Source organism: Sorex araneus, chromosome 1 (assembly GCF_027595985.1).
Source record: "Sorex araneus isolate mSorAra2 chromosome 1, mSorAra2.pri, whole genome shotgun sequence".
NCBI lineage: Eukaryota > Metazoa > Chordata > Mammalia > Eulipotyphla > Soricidae > Sorex > Sorex araneus.
This window is the reverse complement of record NC_073302.1, coordinates 411,118,056-411,143,817: the sequence shown is the minus strand read 5'-3', so window position 1 is coordinate 411,143,817 and position 25,762 is coordinate 411,118,056. Positions and strand designations below refer to the sequence as shown.

Genomic DNA, 25,762 nt, shown 5'->3' with positions numbered 1-25,762 from the left:
TTACAATGTTTTAGAAAGAAATATTTAATTATATAATTTTCTTTTGATAAGATGATCTGCAAGAAAAACTCACCAGAGATCATGTTTAAGTATAGCTCTCTGGAACTTTGAAAATCTAGAAAACCTTAATAGTCTGTTACCATGAGGAAACTACCAACCATATAACCAACCCAAAATTGAACTGTTGGGGGTGTGAATAACTATATTTAAGTCATATGCTTGCCTGTCCAAGATTTTTTTGTTGTTGTTTGAGTGCTGGGGATTGAGGCCACACTGGGTGGTACTCAGGGAGTACTCCAAGATATGCCCAGGAATAACTCGAGGCAGGGTTCATGGAGACCATATGGGGTGCTGGGGAACAAATCCATATCAGTCAGTCTCATGCAAGGCAAGTGCCATGCCTGCTGTATTATCTCCTCAGCAAGAAGAATGTTTTTTTTTTCTTTTTGGGTCACACCCGGCGATGCACAGGGGTTACTCCTGGCTCTGCACTCAAGAACCACCCCTGGCAGTGCTCAGGGAACCAAAAGGGATGTTGGGAATCGAACCCGGGTCGGCTGCGTGCAAGGCAAATGCCCTACCAGCTGTGCTATCACTCCAGTCCCAACAAGAAGAATTTCAAAACTAGAGTTTCATTGGTGGAAAAAGGGAAGAAATTACACCTTATTTCAACAAGAATGAGATAAAAAAAAATTAAGCTCATTTAACAGCGAAAGCAAGAAAAAAATCGAACAAAAAAACTTCAACAAAATTTAGTATCAAATATAAGCCTCAGACACCAGCCACGAGAAAAAGACAATCTGCTGTGCTAAATTACAGACCAAGGCGGGAAAAAATAAAAGTGTGTGGGGGGGTGTAGGGCAAGGGCAGCTGGAGAGAGAATGGGGTTAACAAGACTCCAAGGGTTTTCAAAAGACAGCTTTCTAAGTTTGGGTTTTGTTGTCTGAAGTGGATTGATGGACAACTCGAAAGTCAAATCGTAGGGAAGCAGTTGTGATGGCTTTCATTACTTCCAGGAAGTAATCGATTACTTCTTTTTCCCTCTGGGTCTCTAAAGACAAGCCCGGGGAGGTCCCTCCCTCGAAGATCCCTGGAGGTGCGAGGAACTACACAACCTTCCTCTCAGACGCCGCACCAGCTACCATCAGAGCAACTCTACACACAAGGGACAAGCCAGCCACCGAAAAGACGCCTCCAGCCCCAATAAAAGACACTCCCCACCCCTCGAGGCCACACCCCTCCGACCTGCGGGGCGAGGAGGAAGCCAGCCGCTCCTCTCGGAGTTGGAATCCCGCACGCGCTAACCCAAACTGACCCGCACCCAGTCAGTCCGCAGCGATCACAAAGAGGCCAGGCGCCGGAGGAGAGTCCCCGGCTATTTCTGTCTTCGCACTTTCTCTCCCCTTCCTACCGGGCGGCGGTTTTTCCACCCCGCCCCTCCCTGTCCTAGCGCTCGTCCCTCAGCCCGGTCCCGGCCAGGTGGTCTCAGAGCTAAAGACTCCACGGGTCTGCTGGGCCATTAGTTAAATCCCCCGGGGGAGGAGCAACGAAGGCAAAGCACAAACCCTTCCTCGGCATCCTCCTTACCTTCATAACTGACATCCCCGGCTCCCAGACGGCTGCTATCAGGGTCTACTTTGGTAGCATCCCCCAAGGTCTTGGGAGCAGCCATGACTAGAGCGAGAGTAAAAGGGGCGGGGCTAGGGGGCGGGGCGAGTAAATCGAAGACCCAATGAAAACTTCACGGAGGGTTGGAAAAAAATAAAAAAACTTCACCGAGGAGGCGTTTCCTCCACGTCCACGCCCAGCCGCCCTCCTCTAGACCAATCGAATGTGGCGACAGGCCCCAAATCCCCGCCTCCATCACGAATGCCCCGCCCTGTTCCGGGATGAGGCGCGTTTCCTCCCACCCCAGCGCCTCTCCCGCCCCCTCCACTACCTCACCGCCAGAACTACAAATCCCAATGTGCTTCGGGGGGGCTGTGGGCAGGGAGCGCTGAAGAGGCGCTGGCGGGCGGGGGTGCGCCCGAGAGTGCCCCGGCGTGTTCGCTTAGTTCAGTGAATCAGAACAATGACTGCGCCGCCGGCTTCCCGGGAGCGCGTCCGAGGACTGTGAGCAGTCACCGGCGGGCGAGCGGCGGGGCGGCGCAGCTTCGGCCGCGCGGAGGAAGCGCCGGGGCTTCGGCAGCCTCCAGCGCAGATCGAGCCCGCAGCGCCCGCAGCCTGCGCCGAGCCGCGCGGGGCTCCAGCGCTTGGCAGCTCCTCGGGAGCTGTGCATTGTTGTGCGAGCCGGAGCCGGGGCGCGGATATTACAAAAGCCTGAAGACCCCCTCCCCGCCCGCACTCCCGGAATCCCCCCCCTCTGGTGAACCATGTGGATACCTACGGAGCACGAGAAATACGGCGTGGGTGAGTCTCCTCGGGGCGAACTTTTCATTCCGCTCTGGCTCCAGAGCCCGGTGCGCGTCTCGCGTCCTTGCACCCCGCGCCCCTCGCGCTCCGCCCGGCTGGAAATGACCAAAAAAAAAAAAAATTAAATTAAAAAAAAAATTCTTGGCATCGTGTGGCGGCGGGTTTAAGGCTTTGTGGGAGCCAGCAGCCCTGGAGTGAGGGCTGCACGCTGGGGTCTCCGGGCATCACCGCGGGATCGGTGGTCCCGGCAGCAGCTTCCGGAGCGCTGGGACGCCTGGGGGAGGTCGCGGGTGTGTGTGTGTGTGTGTGTGTGTGTGTGTGTGTGTGTGTGTGTGTGTGTGGTGGGGGGGTGGGGGAGTACTGCGCCGCCTGCCCGCTCGGTGTGCGGAGTTTGGAGTGGACACCCGTCGTGTGTGTATGTGTGTGCGTGTGTGTGTTGTGTGTGTGTTGTGTGTGTGTGTGTGTGTGTCAGCTTGGAAGTGGAGGGCGAACAGCGATCCTCTCGCTCCTTCCCTTTCCTTTCTTCCACCCAAACGGCGGGGTAGACAGCAGCAGTGGGCTGCAACGTTTTCCCCAGGGTGGAAGGGAGAACCACCACCAACAACGAGCAAAGGGGGGAAAAAAAAACAAACCCTAAAGAACATCACCCCCCCCCCCCAACCCCAGACGGGAGGCACAAGCCCCCGGGCTCGCGGCCGCATTCCCCGAGTGAGTGCAGAAGGTGACACGGGGCTCTTCCCGAGCGCCCCTCCCGAGCCCGGGGCGAGCCCCGTCCTGCTCTCTCTCTCCCCATCCCGGCTTTGCAGCGGGCCGTGCGCGGAGCGGCGGCGCGGGCTAGGGGGGCGTAGGGGGGACCCGTCGGTCCCCGGCTCCGCTCCGAGAGGCGCGGGCAGAGTCTCAGCTCGGAGTCTCTGCACTTCTGGCCGGAGTGAGCACCGGCGGCCGTGGGTTGCTGCGGGAGCGGCCCACGGCGTGAGAACAGGGAGCGGACCCCGGGGAGGCGGGGAGCGGGCGTTGGGGAAGGGGTGGCCCGGGCTCGGGCGTTCGACGGGGAAGGAACCGGGTCGCGCTCGCCCGTTCTGTGCAAAGGTGAACAACAAAGGACATTACTGTTGAGTAATGAATACGGGACTCTCTCTTCCTTTCCCTCCTCCCATTGCGGGCCGATCGCAGTCCCCCCCCCCCACGACCCCCCACCCCGCCACCCCTTTCTTTCTTTCTTTTTTTCTTTTTTCTGGTTTGTTTTTTGTTTGCATTCAGCTGGGGCGCCCCTTGACAGTTAGTGCTTTTGGAGGGGGTGGTTATGAAGAAGCCAGCCTCGCTTTTGACAAGCCCGCTGCGACCAAAATGCCTTGGTGAGCTCTCAGAAGATTTTTTACCAGGGAGAGAGCATGATGGCTTTTTACTAACAATCTTTATTTCATAGATGCTTTGTCCTGCTGATTGGCGTACTTTAATGAATTTTTTAAAAATTGGGTCCAGAGCCAGAGGCTTAGAGACTGTGTGTAGGTATCTGCGGCTGTCCTAAATTCATTTTCCTGCTTTTTTTTTTTTTTAAAAAAAAACAAAACACAACAACATTCTAGAAAGCTTTCCAGGGAGTCATAGTCACGGGGGCTTTTTTTTTTTAACTTCGCCGAGGGGGAGGACTTTAGGGTTCCCTGAATGACCGTCTGATGGAACAAAGTCATTCTTATGTTTTTTACCTTGGCTTCTATTTTGGCAGGTAGGCAAGACAATAGTTTGTTCTGGACCACCTTTGGGAAAGGGGTCTCAGCTTTCCCTCTCTTCTAAGTGTAAGGGGAGCCCTTGCCAGGAACTCTGCTGGCAAGGAGTAAACGTTGTGATTGTTATTTTTTCTTTGCCACCGCCTCCCTGCCAGCCCACCCCAACCTTTCAAGGGTAGATTAACCCTTGATAGGAAAAGACGTTGCCTTTGCCCAACCAGTCCGGTACCAAAGGGTCTCCTTGTCACCAGCTTTAAGACTCCGAAAAGGAGCGCAGACCAGCAGCATTGCCCGGCTTTGGAGTTGATCCCAAATGTTGCTCCCTTCCGACTGTTAAATAAGACAAGACGGGGTGTGGGGAGGGGGGCGTATTTTCTTGGTTTCTTTATGTGCCAGGGCACAGCTGGAGTGCTGCTATCGATTAGTTCTTCTCTTGTTTTTCTTTACAAGCTGTGGGCAGAGGCTTTAAAACCCACTCTGGGATTTCCTGGAATGGCAAACCGGATATTATCAGTCAAGTGCTCTGGGCTGCAGGAGACAACTCGGTTCTGGGCGGCTGTGATTTGGTTGCATAGTAGGGGAGGTGCGAGCGGGTGGAAGAGGTGGTTTGGGAATAGGAGGTGGAGTGAGAGGAGAGGTGAAAGCGCCCAGGGATCTGTCGTGCTCATTTACACAGTATCACGCTTAGAGGGATGTTTGTCATTTATTATTAAATTTGAGCATTTGGCTTAGGCAAAGCTTAGCCGTGTTTTAGAATCCATCTGTTAGTCTTTGTGTGTGCGGGAGTGCGTGTGTGTGCGTGGTGAAAATTTTGCTAGGATACTGTGTGTGGACTTAATTTCTCACCGCAGAAAGCACTATTTGTAGCTGCCAGTGCTGGAAGTTGCTATTATTATTAACCTTAGTGAGTCTATGTGCTTTTATCATCTGGTTTTTATAAATTTGGGCACTTGTGTTTGACTGTTGGCAGACATATTAGCAATCCAGTTTCCTCATTCTTTGAAGTAAATTGATCTTTGTAGTCTTTGAAGACCTCACTGAAGTTTCGGTGTGAATTATATACTTTATAATGATAATTCTTATCTACCATCAATTATGTTTGAAATAGCGATGCATCTTCAGTTTCAAGCACCTACAAGCATGGAGAAAATTAAATTTTATATCTGCAGTAAGGCCTATCAGAGACAGAAAATCCTTTTTTGGGGGGAAGAGGCTTGCCCTGGGGCTCTGTGCTCCTGAGTCACTCCTCGCGGTGGGGGGAGGGGTGTGCGTATGCAGTACTGGGGATTGTACTAGGGCTAACCATCTTGCAAGGGATATCCCTTAACCTCTGCACTATCTCTCTTGGCCAGAAGTTCCTTTTGAACTTGTTGTGTGGGCACTGCCCCCTCCATTTGATTGATGAATTATCTTAAAACATTGTATAATGTGTGTGTACCCTAAGTGTCCTGACTGTAGGAATTGTGATGAGAGTCCTAAGGCATTGGGACCTTTATTTCTTGGCAAAGGTAATTGATAGGCATGATGATAAGCCTATTTTTTTTCCTTAGTAGAGTCTACTTAGCTTGCGTTTGAGGCTTGGTACCCCTGCCAGCTCTGTGACCTGCGGCCACTCAGCCATTCTGGTTTCTATGCTCCGGGTCCACGAAGGTGCTTCCCAGTTAGTTACAGTTCTGAAGTGCTATTCCTTGCAGTTGAGTCCTTTTGTTATAAAACAACTCTGTTATGTAGAGATTGTCCTGAGAGAGACTCCTTTGCTGGGACACATCCCATGTGTGTTATTGTGTCCTAATATCAAAGGTAAGTTCTGGCGAGCTGAATGGAGATGACGATTGCTTGCTTTCCCAGTCTGCTTCCTTCTCTTCTGGGGGAAGTCCAGGGGCGCTGACTCAGAAGCCTTCATTCACTTACTTTCTGGGGTCACTCTCAGCCTCCTGCAGCCAGTGACAACTCTTCCTCCCACACATCCCCCTTAAAGTGGTGGGAATGAATCCAAGAAAAGGTTCAGACCAGAGCAACTCTGGTTTTGCACTAATTTATTCACCAGGCAGTGAGGCATGGTGTTCTCAGGTGAGCTGATGAGTCTTCTGAGCCGAAATCTGCTGCTCTCAGCCGTGTGTTTCAGTGTGGGAGTCTGGCTCAGCTTAGAGGGAGAACCTGGATGGATTGATCAGTGCAAAAGGAAAATAACCCCTGAACCTGGTGAAAAAGAAGTGTGCTCAGGATGACCTGATCTGAAGGTTGTGTATGGCATTTTATTTTTTATTTCTTTTAATTAAATTTTTTCCCTTTTGTTTAGGGCCACACCAGCTATGGTCAGGGCTGACTCTTAGCTCTGCTCTCAGGGAATACTCCTGGCGGGGCTTGAGGAACCATAGGAGATATTGGGGATTAAACCTAGGTCTGCTGCATGCAAAGCAATCGTTCTACTGCTGTACTTTCTCTCCTACTCCATGTATGATGTTTTAAAAGTGAAGTATTACAGTACAAGTATTTCTGAATTCTCACAAGTATTCCTCTCCTCCATTCCTCTTGAAGTGGCTTTTGACATTCATAAAGTAGGAATCACATCCCCCTCCTCCCCCCTCCCTCTTTTGCTTTTGGGCGGGTAGCGAAGAATTGAAGAAAGGGCTGTTTTGGGACTCATGGAGTGCTAGGGTTCAAACCCAGGGTTCCTACATGCAGAGCATGTGTCCTACCCTTTGTCATCTCCCTACTCCAGGGCATTCCTTCTATGTGCCCTCTCTTTTACGAGCAGATACCTTCTCTTATCTCTATGAGATCATTGGTGTCTTTTCCTTCAGAAGTGCTTTCTTCTTATGTTTCTTCTTACCTAAACATCTTAAGCGGTATCCCAAGATGTTTCCTATTTGTGGTACCATGTGTCCAGATAACAATGTGTAGTGAAACAATGATGCGCCTTATAGGGCCAAGGATGTGACTCAGTGGTCAAGCGTGTGCCTTGCAGGAATGAGACCTAGATTTGATCCCCAGCACTGAAACAAGAAGAAAAGTAACCCGCATTATGTCCCGCTTGGAATTGTTTGTGGCATTTAGATCCTGACAAAAGACCTTAAACTCTAAGAGGTAAAAAGAAAGGAGTGATTTATTTCTCCAAGGACGGGCAGTGTAGACAATGGACGGTGGCTGATGTTCTGGGTCTGGCCTCCTGTGGGAATAGCCTATAAAACATGTTTGCTCCCTTTGGCCCTTCTCCTAAGTGACAATTCTTTTACAAGGTTGCACAGTAGCACAGAGATGTCGCCTTTCCTTTCCTTGTTTCCTGTGCCTGCCCCACCCACCCTCCAGCTGCTGCAAAGGAGATTATTCAAAAATGCCAAGAAACTTTGGATTTTCCTGCTTTTTGCTCTGCTAGCCATTTCCAAATGGACCCCATGATTTCAGAATAGTTCTTAATTCAGAATGTCCCTCTCCTTGTAGCTTTTTGCTGTGAGCATGTAGGGAAACAGAAAACTCCAAGAAAACGCAACCAGAATGCTATCGTGGTTCAGAGTGGACAAAAGTGGTATGAAAATGTTTGAGGGCCTGCACTCCAGGAGAATCGTTTTCTTTCGAGAGATGAGGAAACAAATCACTGACATGATGTGAAAGTAGTCACTTTGAAGAAGTGATCTGTGGCTTTGAGTCTTGATTGACTATCACCTTATTAGGAATTACATTTGATTTCCTGACCAGGCATATGCACAAACACCAACACTACTCCACACATATGTAATTAAAAATATTTGCCTGTGCATCATTTGATGTTTCATTCTTTTTAATTAAAAAAGAGAAATACTGTCACTGACTTCATGACTCATTGATGGGTCTTGATGCATAGTTTGAAAAACTCTTGCTGTGGATGCCACATTTATGATCAGGAGGTACTGGAATTCAGGCCTTAGTGACTTTTTAGTCAACTTTAGTTGAAGCATTGGCATGGAATTGTTGTTTTGGGCCACATCTGGCTGTACTCAAAGCTTACTCCTGGCTCTGCTTTCAGGGATCACTCCTCTTAGGGCTCAGGGGACTATATGTGGTACTGGGGATTGAATGAGGGTTGACTTCATACAAAGCAAGCACCTTACCCGCTGTACTATTGTGCTGGTTTCTTGATTTAAAATTTTATATCTTACAGTTTTCCTTCAGTTTTAGTCTTTTTATATACCTTTTGTTTCTGTTTGTTACTGGGTCATACCCAGTGGTACTCCAGGACCCTTAGAGGAACCTTTCACTGCTGGGACTGAGCCGAGCCCAGGCATGCCCTCTCGCCCTTCCACGTAATTCCCTGAATGATGTCATGTTTCCATTAATGATGGACTGAATATTCAAACCTCACATATACATTGTTTAAGTTATTTCATTGTCTTCCTTCTAGAATCTTTTAGCAAGATCTGGTATCAGCCATGTGATGATGTGTTTTGGATCTTTTTTCCTCTGATAGTCTCTCTGGAATAAATATAATAGGTATCTTGGCAATGGAGGATTGCCAACTCTAAGAGTGTCACCCACCAGTCTTCTTTGCTACCTTTTTTATTTTGTGTGTGTGTGTGTGTGTTGCTTATTGTTATTACAGGCATCACAGCAGCTTGTGTAACTTGTTCTCTTAAAGCAAAACAAAACAAACCAAACTGGTAAGCTTGTTTTGACCAGAGTTTGTATAAGATTAAAGAAATAAAAAGTAAAACTCCTCAAGCCTATTGTCATTTTATTTATTTATTTTGGTGTTGTGGCCACACCCAGGCCAACCTCATGGACAGGCAAACACGCTATCCACTGAACTATCTTTCTAGCCCCCAATTTTTTTCCTTTTGTTTTGTGTTTTGGTCCGAATCCAGGAGTAAGCTCAGGGCTTACTCCTGGATCTGCATTCAGGGATCACTCCTGGTGGACTCTGACATCATAATGGTGCCAGGGATCAACCCCAGATCCGCTGCATGCTAGGCAAGTGTCTTACCTGCTGTTTTGCTCCGGCCACCCTATTATCACTTTTAAACCAATTAAATATATGTAAGGAACAACTGTTTTTAACTGCCTAATGTTCACAAAATATGTGTACCAAGTAAGAATTCATGGATATCTTTATTTACCCAATAGTAACTAAATTAGAATCATTAAAAAAAAAGGACAAAAATATTGGTACCTTTTGGTAACAATGATGCAGTAAAAATAATATGTACCACTCTGCTGGTTTTTTCTGAAAATTAATATGTTCTTTTAGAAAAACTTATTTGGAAACATGAATAAACAAATATGTATCAAGTACAAATTCATATTTATATTAGCTTGTACAACACTTGCTTTTTGCCAACATAGTTCTCAGAACCTGTCATGTTTTGTCATTTGATCCTTCTGACAACTCCATGGGGAAGATTCATTTATCACTTGTTTCTCAGGAAAGGGTTATGGAAAGGGAAAGTCTCTTGCCCAAGGTCACAGAGGAAACGGTGGAGCCAGGACTGAAACCCAGAAGCGCTAAGGCTCAGCCTGCTCTTTACCCGTTGTGCCATTTGCCTAACATGGCAGGTATTGGCAGGAGTTTGATTTGGTAGTCTCACTTCTCGGAGTGTACATGGAAAAACAAATAGCAATAAAACCCTTCTGCACAGAGTTCTTGTTCCATTGTCTGTGAAACAACATGTATGACAGTACTGAAATAGTTTAATAAATTTAATCTGCATATTAATTGATTGCTTATATGTTGACATTGTGTGGTCAAGAAAGGAGATAATTTCACAGGTGATTTTGTTTACTAAAGATATTGCTGGTATTGTGTGTTACTTGAGAAAAGAAATCAAGTTTTTTTTTTTTTATTAAAACCACACAACTTTGTAGTGTACAGAAAAAATGCAGTTAATGTACTGAAGGGAGCCATCTTTTTGTTCAGAAATGGAAATGATCAGCAAACTCGGAAAAAAATTCCTCTTGATTGGAAATATGAGAAGCATTGAGCTTCAGATCTGTACATTGTGCTTACGAGGGGGGTGTGGCACAAAATGAGGAAGGAAAGATTGTTGTAATAGGTAAAATGAGAGGAAGTACTGTACTGAACCAGGTAAGGAGTTTTGTATGGTGAAATATGGATGGAAAAAATCACATTTAGGAGAGGGGCACATTTAAGAGAGGGGAGAGAGGGAGAGGAAGAGGGAGAAAGGGAGGGAGTGTGTGCGTGTGTATGTGTGTGTGTGAGAGAGAGAGAGGGAGGAAGAGAGAGAGAGAGAGGAGTAGAGGAGTGGTGGTGGAAGGGGGGATATGCCCCCTTGAATTTTCTGTAATATCAAATATGAGGTGGTAATTTCTAGTTGGAAGTAGACTTGGGACAGAGGAAAGTTCTGGACTGATGAACATGCTTACAGTCATTCATTCATGTGGAATGACTAAAATGATCAGCATAGATAGGATTTTATCAGTTGTATTGATTTTGATTGTGTACTGTGGTTGTCAGTTCTGTGTTTTAAAATGACAGGTCCTAAATTTCCAGAGAGCAGTCATCTTAAGGCACTTTATTAATATGGGTACAGGGGACTCTAAAGTAAGAAATATTAGCTGTCCATTTAGGGTTGGTAGTAAACTAAATTTTATGGTCTTCCTTGCTTCCCATTAGTGCATTGCCTGGCTAAGACATTAGTTATTTCTATTTATGTGACAGTTTTCTCTGAAACAAATATCTCATGCCAGATTGTGCATGTTTGTGAGGTTTTCCCAACAGCATGTTGAAAAGCAGAATGTACAAATAATATTTCAATAAACAAGATTTATACTTCCTTCAAACATCATGAAAGTATATCCAGATAGCTGCAGAGTGGAAATGTTGAAATATGCAGGGCAATACATTTGTGCATACAGGGTTTTTATTTGTGTGTGGGAGGGAGGATGGGAGGTAAATAGGTAGTACCTTTTAGAAATCACAAAGTCAAAGAGTGTGTGTGCACACACAGCTTCTTTCAACTTTCTAATTTTCAGTCACTTCCCAAATTAGTGTGAATTTATTACCATTTAAAAATTGTATAAAAAAATTGTATAAACTCTTATGAACCTAGCTTGACTTTTTAAATCGAGTTCACAGGATGGAGGTTAGACATGTGGAAGTTGAGTCTGGGAAGCTTGCTTTCGTTCGGTATTTCTAACCAGGAAGTCCGCTGTTCCAAAGTTTCCAAGTGGCTTTCCCAGCTCTACCAGCTTGATTTCTGGCAGTGGCACTGCCCTGTTCATTCCACAGTTGCCACAGTGAAGCTGTGCTTTCATATGGCCTTGGGATATGAGTCTTTGAAAAGAGCCTAAGCCTTCTTTGAAAAAGAACTTCAAATGGATTCATGTAAGATTAAAATTGCTGTTTTCTTCATCAAATGTTTATTTGAGAGATAGATGTTGTTGATTTCCCTGCTCAGCTTCCTTCCTTCCTTCCTTCCTTCCTTCCTTCCTTCCTTCCTTCCTTCCTTCCTTCCTTCCTTCCTTCCTTCCTTCCTTCCTTCCTTCCTTCCTTTCTTTCTTTCTCTTTCTTTCTCTCCTTCCTTCCTTCCTTCCTTCCTTCCTTCCTTCCTTCCTTCCTTCCTTCCTTCCTTCCTTCCTTCCTTCCTTCCTTCCTTCCTTCCTTCCTTTCTCTCTCACTTCCTTCCTTCCTTCCTTTCTTCCTTTCTTCCTTTGTTTTCTCCATAAACTGTTGTCCTGGGAGACAGTGAACCCTTTGACGATATAGGCAAGCGAAGCTGGTCAACATAGAGAGTCAACAGCTTTATGAGATTTTTTTAAACAAATATGGGGAATTATTGCTTATTCTCAGGTAAGATGGTCTGAATGCTTGTGTCTCTCCAAAATTCACTTGTTGATGCTCTAATCCCCTTAAATTTTGGTACATGAGTAAGGAGGTAATTAAGGATAAATGAGATCATAATGGTGGGTCCCTAAGCCATTGTGATTAGTATCCTTATAAGAAACCATAGACAGTCAAATCATTCTATACTCCTGAGAAAGCCATGAGCGTGAAAGCAACTATTTACAAGTTAGAAAGAGGATTCTCACTAGAAGTCAGCCCTGTCAGACCTTGACCTGGGATTTTTGACCTACAGAACTGAGAGAAAAATAAGTTTTGTTGCTTAAACCACCTAGTTTATGGTATGTTTTTTATGGCAGTTGAGATAACTTGCTACGATGAATTAAGACAATTTTAGACATCAAAAGAACAAAAAAAGAGAGAGAAGCCTAATCCTGAACCTCATTGTAATGGATATAATTATTATAGGTCCTTTCTGTGGTCTAAAATCTAACTCCCCTAGCTTGTTTCTAGAAGCACAGAGTTAATTGAATCAGGCTGTTTGATGATAGTTATCTTCTAATAACCTCAGATACTTCTTTGTTTGAATGGTATTTTGCAAACTTGTTTACATTGTCTTAAATGATCAAATCTGTTTGAATGCCTTCAAAGTATTGGGTCTTGGAATTCCTATCTTCCAGATGAAATTATTTATAATACAAACAGACACAACCCCTAGTCATCGCAATTCCCAAACTCCCCACCCCCAAGAAAACTTGGTGAGTATTTAAAAAAAGACAGATGAGGTTCTGTTCTCTGAAACTTTGGTATGAGACATCTCTCAGTGTTGAAAGCCATGTGTCTAAGGAGAATAAAGTGGTACTTGGTTTTTCCCTCTCATATTTTGTTCTTTAATGTGTGTTTCTGATAGCAGGTAGTAAGTATATCCTCCTGAAGAGTTGATGCACTCCTTTTTTTTTTTTCTTAGTGAAGTTTAAAGGCATGTGCTATGACACATTGACGTAAAATGTGTTTATGTTACGTTATTGTTTATTAGGCATGTCAATTATGTGTACAGCATTGTGGTTGCTTTGATGGCCACACAAATAGGTATGGACTGCATCTCTGACCAAGAGAAGCTCGCAGCGTCTTATGATTTTTATCTCTCTTAGTTTAGCAACCTTTTCTTAAGGTAGGCGTTATCCTATTTTTCTTTAAATATTCACTCAGTAAGGTAGTTGCATAAACATATCACTGAGAAATCAGTGTGAAGGTTGACAGATATTTCCCCTCAAGCTTTAAAATTAAGATAAGGACTTGGGATAGCGCTATATTATTCACTTGTGGGCCTGAGGAAACAGCCTCGAGGAGGGAGTGTCTCATATCCTGGAAAACTCAGAACTTGTACAGAAGAACAGAAGTTCTCATTTTGAGATAGTCCCAGTAGGAGTGAGTCACAAGCTACCGAGATTGTCCAACATAAACACCTGAGTGGAGCTGTGCTTTAAATAGCGGGCAAACCTTTTCCTCTGCGACGGGGTAATTTCCGCCTCTCTGCAGGCCCCTCCCTGCCATTTCTTTCATCTGACCCACCTTCAGTTTCTTAGACAAGGGGTTGTCTTGTATTTTCTCTTGCACTTGGGGCCACACCAGGTAGTGCTGAGGTGATATTCCTGGCTCAGTGCTCAGGAGCAACCCCAGGGGTGCTTGGGGTTCAGGGGTTCATATTGGGTGCCAGGATTCAAACCAGGATTTCACCCACCACAGTTGCATGCGAGGCAAGTGTCTTAGCTCCTGTACTATCTCTCCATCCCTGGGATTGTTATTTTTTTGGTTTGTTATTGCTCATGATTTTCTTCGAAGACTAGCAGAAAGATAGGTTTAGTATTTATTACATCTCTTTTCTATTTACTGACCTTCAAGAGTTTAATAATCAATATAAGATTCGTAAAACCACAGTTAATGTTGGAGTGACGGAAAATTAAGAGGGGATACGCAGAGGAAAATTCGACACTGGGATGCTTGCCTACCCGGAGCTTGTCCTGTGTGACTGGACTCTGTGCTTATAGCCCAAGGCTCTCCAGGGCCCCGCTGGTAATAGGCTGAGCTGAGACTTAAGCTTACTGTTGTTCTGTAGTGCCAGGGTACCATGCTGAGCACTATAGCTGCCCGCTTACAAGTTTGGGGGTTCCAGATATATTGCTCCCCATACTGTACTTTTCAACCCAGATACTGGTGTGAATTCCATATTTATCCTGGGGGTGGGACCTGCTGGATGGGTCAGGAGATGAAGCTGGGAGCCAGCGGGGTGGTGGGAATAGGAACTGAAGGCTGAGGCTCAAAAAGTGCTTTCTGACCGGAAGATAATAAAGGTACATCTACCTGTGAGGTCTCACCGGGACCGTGGAGGAACTCTGAGGTTGAACCCGAGTCTTGGTGGCCGCAGTGATTCCAGGAAGGAGAGCGGAAAGAAAGGAGGCTAGGCTCTGACTGGAGCAGGCAGAAATATCTGATCTGAGGCTTGAGGTTTTGTTCTTGGAAGCATTTGTTTTGCCCGGTCCTGCTTTCCCACTCTGCCCCTCCAGGCTCAGAGAAGTTTCATCCTGCAGGGCTGTAGTGCTGTAAGGTGCCCTGATGTGCTGGGGGGGGGGGCTCTTGTCTGGATTATAGTAGCTGTCTCCTGATTTTGCCTATGTTTAAGACCTAAGGTCTTTTCTCATTCTAGAACATGCTTTGAATTTTATTTTATTTTATTTTTATTTTTTTGATTTTTGGGTCATACCCGGTGATGCACAGGGTTACTCCTGGCTCTTCACTCAGGAATCACCCCTGGCGGTGCTCAAGGGACCATATGGGATGCTGGGATTAGAACTCAGGTCGGCTGCATGCAAGGCAAACACCCTACCCGCTGTGCTATCGCTCCAGCTCCCTTGCTTTGAATTTTAAATATTTTTTTTTTTGTTTTGTTTTGTTTTGGGGAGTGGGGGAGGTGATCTCTCCTGAGTGCTGGGGGACCATACGTTGTGCTGGGGTTGGCCATGTGCAAGAACCTTGACTTCTCTACTGTGGTTCCAGCCTCACTTGGGACTTTTTTAGAGGGGGTGGGGTTTGTTTTGGGCCACACTCAGCTGTGTTCAGGGGTTACTCCTGGCTCTGTGCTCAGAACTCATTCTCAGCGGGGCTCAGGGGACCCTATGGGGTGCTGGGGATTGAACCCAGATCAGGCCTGTGCAAGGCAAGTGCCCTGTCTGTAGTACTATTGCTCAGGTCCTACCTGTGAGCTTTGTTATGCAGCAAATTGGTTGTAGTGCTTCTGGAAAAAAACAAAAACCCTGTTTCAGGGTTCAAGCTATAGGGTCCCATACAGTCCTCCGAGCACACTCAGGAGTGATTCCTGAGTGCAGAGCCAAAAGCAACTCATGAGCATTGCAGGGTGTGGCCCCCAAACAAACAAACTAACAAAAACACCCCAAATTTTTTTTTAAAAAAGCCTGCAGTGTTTCCTGTTAACTTGGACAGAGTCCAAAATCATTTCCTAGCACACAAGGCTCTGCTATCAGTTCGCTCCTGTTTGCAGTCCAGTCCCGTGCCTCTCCCTCCTGCACACGCATCATCAGAATCCATACCTCTGCACTTGGCTGAAACTGCCTGCCCGGGCCATTGCTTCTTCCTTCTATTACCTGGAAAACCTAGTCCTGGTGTCTCGTCTCTAAGAGCTTCCATTTCCAGCTCCTCCCAGCAGGAATGCAAGCTGTTCTTCCTTCCACGGTTGCACCACAAGCTTCCTCTCTGCAAATTTTTTTTCTTTTTCCCCTCCTTCAGACCACACCTGGCATGCTCAGGGTATATTTTTGGCTTTCACGCTGTGTGCAGGGATCACTTCTGGCAAGGTTTGGTGGACCATATGGGGTGCTGAGGATTGAACCCTGGTGGGCCGTATACAAGGCAAGCACCCCTACCTTGCTGTGCTCTCTGTCCAGTCCTTGCTGTGGACTCTTGAAGATCTTGAGCCCCAAAATTCTGGCTGCTCAGCTTGATTTCCTTGGCGGGTAACAGAGGGAACTTTTAGTGGGTTCCCCAAGTGTTCCATCAATGAATAAATGGTATATTATCCCTATGGACCACTGTACCAAAATATCATAGACTGCATGACTAATCATCACCATCATCATCATCATCATCATCATCATCATCGTCATCATCATCCCATTGATCATTGATTTTCTTGAGCCGTCTCAGTAACATCTCCATTTGTCCTAGCCCTGAGATTTTAGAAGCCTCTCTTTACTTGTCCTTCCCAACAGTGCCACATTGGAGGTTCTTTCAGGGTCAGGGGAATGAGACCCATCATCATTGTTACTGGTTTGGGCATATGAATACGCCACAGGGAGCTTGCCAGGCTCTACCATGCGGGCAGGAAACTCTCGGTAGCTGGCAGGTTCTCCGAGAGGGAGAACTGGGCTAGAAGATGTCATGGCTGCATGCTTCCGGGAGCTTGGTTTTGTAGTCTCTGGATGTTTGCTGTTGATGGGATTATACGGCGCTGGGGGCAGTTTCTGGGTGTGACTGCCTAGCTACTGGAAAATGGGGGGTCTGGGCAAAAGAGACCCAGTCCCGATCTGAGCAGGCTTGGAGATCTCAGCCCCAGGTCCCACACACGTGGGTTCCTCTGCCGGTTCCTTCATGCTCCCGGAAGAGAGTGATGCAGAGTCTCTTGCCCCCATGCCTGGCTGTCTTCACCAGGGCCCCTCGGAGAGGGTGGGTTGAGTTTCTCTCCCCGCCCCGAGCAGAGCCCCCGCTGCCGAAGACCTCCAGAACCCAGCCAGAGCCATGCTCAATGCCCCTCTCCACACGTTCAGATGAGCCTCACGTATGACTAATACATAACATAAATTTATTGCTCCCATTTTGGAGGCTAAGAGTCCCTAGGTTAAGGTGCGGCACGGTCAGGTTCTCATGAGGCTTCTTCCTCTGTCCTCACATGGTGGAAAGGGTTAGGAACTTTGTGGGGTCTCTTGTAAGGCATAATTCCATTCCTAAATCTTCTACAGGCATGAGCTAAGATCTCCCAAAGGCCTCGATTCTTAACAAAATCTCATGGACATGGGTCAAAGAAATAGTAAAGTGGGTAAGGCATTTGCCTTGCATGTAGCCTACCCTGCTTTGATCCCTGACACCACAAATGGTCTCCCTAGGAATGATCCCTGAGCTTAGAGTCAGGAGTAGCCCTGGTTTAGGGCTAGTTTAAGAGTGCTCTAAAACTAACCAGCCAACCAACAACAAAATAAAATCACATGGGCAGCAGATCCCAGTGTATAAACTTAGGGAGTGTGTAAACATTGAGACCATAGCGGATGCACTCCTTGATGAGGACCAAAGCTCTAAGTTTAGTGTCTTATAGTAATTTTTAAGTATGTAGACCGAGTCATCCAGAATGTATAGATCAGGCTCTGAGCTCCACCAATCTAGTCGGGCTTATGCTCCTGACATCCTCAAGTGTTGACCCAGAAGAAGACCAGGATTTGCCAGAGAAAAATGACAGAATTTATATAAAATTACCTAACGTTAATCCTGAAACATATAGCATGGTTCTGTTTGCTCTGTAAACATAAGACATTGGCACTAAAGCAATCCAGAGAGAAAATAAAGACAAGAGGGGCTGGGCAGGGAGCTTGAAGGGCTGAGTACGTGCTCTGCGGTTTGGGGCTCTGACACTGCGTGGCCAGGGCGTGATGTCCAGATGTCCAAGCACTGCTGGATGTAATCCCTCCAAAACAAAAATGCATACCGAAATAGAAACAATGTTGTTTTCAGTTAAGGATAATTTCATGAAGAAGCCTGATAACCTCGAGCTCTATCAAAATGGGGCAGGAATGGCCAGAGAGGACAGTGGGTAGGGTGCATAATTTGCACACAGCTGACAAGGATTCAGATTCCTGGCACTCTATTTGGTCCCCTGAGTCCTGCCAGGAATGAAGGAGTGATCCCTGAACGCAGGGCCAGGAGTTAGTCTTGACCATCTCTGGATATGCTCCCCAAACCAAACCAAACCAAACCAGAACAGTAAAAAGAAAATAGGGCTGGATATGTTTTTCTCTTCTCTGTTGCTTGTATAGTACTTGCTACACGATGATATAATATAGAGTATAAAAATAAGGTGTTTTTTTTTTGTTTTTTTTTTTTTTGCTTTTTGGGTCACACCCGGCAATGCACAGGGATCACACCTGGCTCATGCACCTAGGAATCACCCCAGGCAGTCCTCAGGGGACCGTATGGGATGCTGGGATTCGAACCTGGGTGGGCCTCGTGCAAGGCAAATGCCCTACCCGCTGTGCTATCACTCCAGCCCTAAAAATAAGTTTTAGGTCCACAGAGATAGCTTAAAGGGCTGCATGCATGTCTTTCCTGCGAGAAGTCTGGACACCTCCAGGTGTGATCACCACCCCTTGTCGCTTCCTTTCTGCAAAGAAAAAGTTTTATTTGATTAGGTCTTTTTTTTTTCCTTAAAGAGTATTTACAAGTAAAATCTCTGTGATAGCATATGGCTGCCAGACTCGGTTTAAATGCCAGAAGATGTTCAGGCACGTCTGTTTGTCACATGCTCTGGCCATCATGTAATGGTCAATTGTATACAGAACAATTTCTGGCTAACATTGTGTCCTAGACACTTCTAGCACTTCCTCCAGCTTTTGAATGTTTTCCCCACTTTTATAGTGATTCAGCTTTGCAACCAAGTTTCTTAGCCTCCCTTCACCATATGAGAGAGCCCTGAGATTGAAAGGTAAGCTTGTATTCACACACACACACACACACACACAGCAACAAAATTGCTACAAAATAGGCAATTACTCCTGGGTGAGAAAAAAAATACAAAACATACATTTACTTTGCTGTGCATCCACAACAAAATGTAGATATATGGCCCGGCTGAAGAGATGTCACTTATATCTGACCATTTCTTAAATTTTTGTTTTCATGAGGATAGTCTTGTTTATTGCAATGCATTGTGAGAAGGCATCTGCCATGCCCATGTGTATGGTATCACAGGTTCAGGATGGCTGGAATTTGGATGGTTCAGTTTCATTACTAGACCCAGGTACTGGGCATCACCCACCAGGCCATCCTGCAGAGCTGATGACCACCATGGTCACACCTAGCAGTGCTTAGGGTGGGGGTGGGGCTGATCTCCTGAGCTATACCTGGTGATTGGGGACCCAAATGGTCCAGTATCTGGTTCCCACACATGCTCGACATTTGCTCTAACTCTTCTCTATCCTGATCGATAAACTCATCATTCTTTTCACTGCTTTGATACTGAGCAGATAGAAACTTCAAAATAGAAAATTTGCTAGGATCAGATGCTGTTTTTATTGGGCGCATATAAGATTCTAAGAATTTATTTTTAAAAATAAGAGAATAAGGAAATTGTATTGTAAAAGCCAAAACATAACCATCACTGACCCAGTGGAATGTTTTCAGAAGAGACTGGAAGATCACAGGTAAATTTCAATTACAGCAAGCTTTGACACTCATGTCCAGTGTGCCTTGAATAGCTGGTATCTTTCTGCTTTCTGTGGCAGGTTAGGGAGCTACGTGTTACCGTGGAATAGCTGTATTTTCTAGCGCACAGGTGCCATGTGGGCAAATCTGCACCAGTTTTGTTGATGCAGTAAACCTATTCAGGTCTGAAAAATTCATTTGTTTGATGCCATCATCCTATAATGTACCTACTTGAAGAGGTTGCTTGAGTGTATATTTTAAAAGTAACAGTTCCAATTTCTCATCGCTCAGTAACTAGATTGTTACAATGCATTCATCTCTTAGGGCTTTCTTAGAGTCTCTCTGTAAAACCACAGTATTGGGTAAGTTGCTCTCTAAGTGTCTTTGAAATTCTAAAGTTCATTGTTAACAAGTGACAGATGCCTGGATACTCTAGATCTCAGTGGAACAGTCTGGAATATTGTATTACTGAATGCTTGAGTTTGTGTTTAGGTAAGTGAAGGGAAACTGTATGAAACATTTGCCCTTTGTGGTGGTTTCTTCTGCCAGACAATGAACTGCATTTTGCAACTTTATGTATTTTTTTTTAAATTAAGTTTCTGTGATTTTTAGTATTTGTCAAATATTACACTGGTGGTCCAAATTAGTTGGTAGATTATTCAAATGAACACACAAAATCTCATCTCTCTTTTTGAGTCACACTGTACCAATTCAAAGAAAACAAATAGATTAAAGGTGCTAGATTTGCAAATAATTTATTTCATGGAGCTTTTTTTTTTAGTTGTGAAGAGTTAAGTAATGGAAATATAATATTATACTTAGCTGTCAAAAAGAAAGATTCATCTGGGGTTTTATCCCACATTCAAATTATAAACTCTCATAGACCATTGTATGCTAGACTGGTCAAATTCCAAAGATTGGTTGTGATTACTTTGCTAATTGGAAAAAATTAGGACTGTTAATCATTGTGACACATGGCAAAATGTCATCATGGCATGACATTACTATTTTCCACCTGAGAAATGGTGGCTTTTGTGAGCTAACACAGACCTTTACCATTGCTTTTCTTTCCTGAACGCAGTTCTCTTGAGCCATTCACACAAAGACTTGCAAAAAGCAGAGGGCATAGAGACATCATAAAACCCCTTTGTTATAGTTCCACACAAACAGCTATGAAAATAAGATGGGGTGGGGCTTGGAGGAGGCTGAGGGGAGGATTTCGCAAACACAGTAAATGTGGCTATTGAATAGATATTTAAGATTAGGAAATTAATGGAGATAAAGTCTTAAGGCATGAGGACATCAAAATTCCTGAACTTTCTATATTTCCTAAATTCTGAATTTTCAGTTTATTTCTCCTAAATTTACTCAGAAGGGAAATGCCTTCTGCAGTTTGTCAACCTTTTTTTATGAGCATAATTATCTGACCGTAGAATGGTTATAATACACAGATTAATTACTTCAGTGTTAAATCTTGGAAATTTTAAGTATTTTTGCATACGTATTTTAGTGATGGAGGCAACTATTCTGTTTTTTAAGAAAGGCAAATGACAAGTGCTAGTTTCTCTCAGTGAACTTTTAGAAAGTTTTGCTTTTTTCCCCCACGTAGGAGCGATAGCATAGCGGTAGGGCGTTTGCCTTTCACTTGGCTGACCCGTGTTTGATTCCTCTGCCCCTCTCGGAGAGCCCGGCAAGCTACCGAGAGTATCGAGCCTGCACGGCAGAGCCTGGCAAGCTACCCGTGGCGTATTGGATATGCCAAAAACAGTAACAATAAGTCTCTCAATGAGAGACGTTACTGGTGCCCGCTTGAATAAATCAGTGAGCAACGGGATGACAGTGACAGTGACAATAATAATAATATTCACTTTTTAAATTTTTTTATTTGCGGGGGGTGGGTGGGGGACTCCCAGGTAGTGTTCAGGGAATCCAGGGATCATTCCCAACAATTTTCAGCCAACCAAACCCTGTGCTGCTGGGCACCGCCAGGACACTGGCAGTACTCAGGGGTATATGCCTTTTGACAAAAGAGAAGCAAATGTAAATATATGCACCAAATATGTAATAAGGGACTCGTCTCCTCTTCTTATCATCTCTTTGAGTTTCACACTATTTTGATGTCTAACTCTTATTTCTCTTAATATGTTTTGCAGGATTCTCAAAGTACTCTAGAGGAGGTCCTGATATTCTTGGTGTTTTTAATAGTCTTAAAAAGAAAATTTCTTAAAAAGAAAATTATTGTGGGCATTGGGTGCAAGTCCCAGTTACTGTGCGGGTGTCTCGTTAAGAACAGAATATTCTTGTGTTGGCATCTCTACATCAGCTCCAACGTTAATAGGCTGTCAGATTGTTACAGCAGCCATATTTTATGGTGACGGACTAATCCAGGCAATGCCTTGCTTTGCTAATAATAGCAAACATTTACTGAACTCTTACTATGTGTCAAACACCATGCAAAGTTGTGTATGCTCACGACAATTGATGCTCATTTGATGCTCACGACAATTGCATGGTATGGACACTGTTACCCCAATTTTACAAGTGAGAAACTGAGCCACAAAGATGTCATAGAACCTGCCTAAGATTTCAAGGTTAATGAACCAGCATGATTTGTTGTCATGTTTCCAAGCCCAGGGCTTTTAGCACTATGTTTGGGTATCTTTCCAGTCATGTGTTTGTTGTTCTTTTATGTTTTGGGGAGTTGACGATGAGTCTTGAGGAGGTTGGTGTGGGTCTTGAGGATGTCCACTGCCCTGTAATTAGGCTTCTACAAGATCCATCATTCTTATTACAGCATGTAAGTACTTTTGAAACCGGACAAGTCCACCAGGATGGGACTTGGGCGGGAAGGTGGCCACTTACCTGACAGAGAGCCAAGGAGTGTCTGAGCAGACTGTGATTTTGAAACCTTTGCATTTGAATTGGACCCTTGACCTAATATTCCCAGTCGAGGGTACCGTGATCTCCCAGAGAAGTTGCCCAGCCCCACCCATCACTTTTGCAGGTATTATGAGAAGGAAAGGTGGGCAGAATGTCAGCTGAGCCTGAAACTGGAGCATCCCTCAGCATGCATCTCTGATGGTCCAAAATGACCCCTTCTCTCTCTCGGCTGGGTACCTGTCATTTGCCAGGTGATTTAGGAAAGACGGGCCCTATTTAGCAAAGGCAGTTTAGAAGTGTGAACTCACAGTGTGGGAAAGGCAAGTTGACTGCAGAGACCTTCCTGTCCTTCAGGGAGGGCATTGGCAAGACCAGGGACAGCTAATGATAACAACTCTTCTGAGTTAAGTATTGTGGAAATCCAGTGTATCCTTCGTTGTGAGTGGCCTTTGCCCCAGAAGCTCCTGGAAAGTGTCCTATAACTTGTGTGCCGAAATGATAACTTCCCTGGATGCTGAATGATAATACTCGATTTCCCTGATAGGGGACTTTTGACTGGAATGCTTTTGCACTTGTTCTGTGTGATCATCTTAACCTCTAGGTTAAAAGAGGTTGCATCTTTCTCCTCTAATGATGAAACAGACCCGGAGAATGATGTTTCCTGATGTAGCACAAATAAAATGTGGCAGTCTTGCAGCTCCGTTCTTTTTGTTTCAGGGTCTCAGTGCATTCCTCTACAGGCATCTTTCCTTGTCTGCAATTCTGTGCTCATCTATCACATGCTTTGTACATAAACATGTGCAAGTGCTGGAGCCAGCATGTGCAAGTGAAAAGTGCTGGGTGGTCCTCATGGAGTGTGATGTCTCCATGTCATCTCTGCATTCTTCAGACCAACCTCGTTCTCTGCCAGGGGGCTTGTGTCCTATTAATGGTTTCCCATGGGCTCTTTATCATTTCACAGCTCATGACAGGTGTCTTTTTTGAAGTGTGGGTAAGGGTGCTGAGCTTTAGTTTCCTGCTCTGTAAACAGAGATAATGCAAACTGCCTAGCTTATTCACATTGTAATTATTGTGATGAGGGGAGATCATTCTTGTGAAGCCATGTAAATTAGAAAGGACTTTACCGGCACAGGGAATTATTATGAATGACCTTGAGTTCATGATGGAATTAAGCACTAGGTAGAAAAACCAGTCATGATTCCGTGCCCCATGGTGGTGGTGGTAATGGTGGGAGGGGGGGTGGGGGATTACAGGGGCTACACAGGTATTTGGGAAGGAGCAGGAAGACTACTCAAACCCCTTAGGAAAGATGTGACTCACAGTTTTGGGAGCTGGCATTGAGAGTCTGATCAAAGGAACAGAGATGCACTGTCAGGAAGTAGTCACCAGCTGATCCAGAGAACTAGTTGTTCGGAGGGTCAGTACCAAGCTGCTGGGATATAACAAGAAAAGAGAGAAAAAAAAAGATAGAGGCTTGACTTTCCTGCTTTAAAAGAAATAAAAGAAAAATGAAAGACAAGTCGGAACATATGCTGTATTAAACCTTGAATTAGAGCTAGCCCAAATGCTAGTGTTTCCTGTGTAATGCTCGTGTAGGAGAAAGAGATGGAGACTGCTAGGCGCTGTGGAGAAGCAGCGTAGCGTGGAGCCCACGGGAGGAAGCCATGGATCTGAGAGGGAGGGGGGACAAGTAAGAAATGTTGCGGGGTAGGTGTTGGAAAAACCTAACCCTGCCCAGATTTGGTGCCCTACTGGGTGCTGGCTCCCTACTTTCAAGGGTGCGGTTTCTGATCTCAGTAAGCTGAGAAATTCAGTTCAGTACACGCACCCAGCTCGTACCATATGCTCTGAGTCCAGAGACAGTGAGTGTATTTCCAAGGGGCTGCTGCTACCTGCAGCAGAGGCCATGAGAGATCGCTGACTGTGACCTTGGCAATGGCAGGTCCCGCACAGAGGAAGAACCCCTGTCAGGCAGAAAGTTCTTCTCCGGTCTGAATAGACTGGAGAAGGAATTCTAGGAGGTAGGCTAAGTGAAGTAGAGAGGGGAGATAGGACTGGGTAAAGGAAGAGTGTCCAGTAAAGTCCAGCATGCCTAAAGGGATGTGTGGAATGACTGCACCGAGGTGGCCCTGTAGACACTGTCATCATAATTCTGCTGCTTGTTCAGTGCAAACCCACAGCTTTCAACCTGGCTGAAATACCCCCCTTCACCCTTACTATTTGTTTTGGTTTTGTTTATTTGCACCACACCGTGCAATGCACAGGGGTTACTCCTGGCTGTGCACTCAGGAATTACTCCTACTGGTGTTCAGGGGACCAAATGGGATGCCAGAGATTGAATCTGGGTCAACTGTGTACAAGGCAAACACCCTACCCGCTGTACTATTGCTCCGGAGCCCTTACTATTTGGGAATGTGTTTTTGATGGTAGAATTATTGGAAAGCCCCGGTGGCATTAACTCAACAGGACCAGGAATGCTGTCCACTCTCAATGCCCATGGTGTCCCTGATGGACGTAACCCCACAAGGTAACAGGACGGAGAGGGTACCCTCTGATGTCATCTCAGCCATGAAACAAAGTCAAAGTCTTTTAGCATAGAGCTCAGGGCCAGCTTTAGGGTCTGTCATGCTTTTTCTGTGATGACCTTGTGCTTAGTATTTCTTTTGTTTTGGTTTTTCCCTCTTTTTTTTTTTTTTTTGGCTATTCTTCTTTATGAAATTCAAAGTAAAACCGAATGTTTATAGTGTCTTTGTTAAGAGGAAGCCCTTAATCACTTTCTCTTTCCAGGGGAAGGAACAAAGACTCTGCATTCAGTGATCCTCACTTGATTGGCAGTTGACTGGTTGGAGAGGTTATCAGTGGGCTGGGTCAGTTTCTCACTTTCTGTGGGATCTGCCCTCTGCAGACAGTTTGCCTTCAGACTTCCGCGGGGCCCGTGATGCCAGAGACTTGCATGTTTGTGATCCACACTCCGAATAAGGGAGTGTTGCTTGGACCCTGTGTGTAGCGATGTGTGTGGACTACTGTGCAGAGGGAGCCCTGGCATCTGGAAGTCAGCCAGAGTTCTTGTGGGTCGAGTCAGCTGTGCTGGAACCCTGGCAGTTCGTTGGCTCATTTGAACAAGAGCATTGTATAGTCCAGTAGCCTCCCTGTTGCACAACTCCAGGGAGCACCATTGTGCTCTTACTGTGAGTTCTGTGTCTACTCTTCTACGTCTTGTATGTGCTGCTTTGCCGGGGTACTGAGCCAGACGCCTGCCCATCCAGCTCTGTCCTGTGAGCTGCAGTTCATTGCCAGCGATGCTGACATTTTGAATCCCACTGGTTTGACCTTCCTTTCTCTCTGCAGTCGATGCAAGGGGTGTCATTTATTATTTAGTTTCCTTAGTGAAATGAGGCTATATTCATTTTAGATGTGCTTCTGATTAGAAGTTCAGACAGCATAGAAAAATAAAGTTTGAAGGGGAAATCTCACTTCCCTTCTTTGCCTGATC

General features: G+C 45.4%; 2 protein-coding genes across 5 annotated transcripts in view; one reads left to right on the top strand and one right to left on the bottom strand.

The window, feature by feature from the left end:
• The window catches only part of ZNF277 (zinc finger protein 277), a 130,889-nt gene extending 129,170 nt beyond the window's left edge, over window positions 1–1,719 (bottom strand). The window contains exon 1 of the mRNA XM_004602255.2: window positions 1,588–1,719. Coding sequence (XP_004602312.1) covers window positions 1,588–1,672 — 85 coding nt within the window. The 5' untranslated portion in view covers window positions 1,673–1,719. The remainder of the gene's footprint in view (window positions 1–1,587) is intronic.
• A 300-nt stretch (window positions 1,720–2,019) lies between these two features.
• Window positions 2,020–25,762, top strand: part of DOCK4 (dedicator of cytokinesis 4) — a 475,344-nt gene continuing 451,601 nt past the window's right edge. For all 4 annotated transcript variants that reach the window (XM_004602088.2, XM_055123770.1, XM_055123771.1 and 1 more), the window contains exon 1: window positions 2,020–2,409. In XM_004602088.2, the coding sequence (XP_004602145.2) occupies window positions 2,373–2,409 (37 nt within the window). In that variant the 5' untranslated portion in view covers window positions 2,020–2,372. The remainder of the gene's footprint in view (window positions 2,410–25,762) is intronic.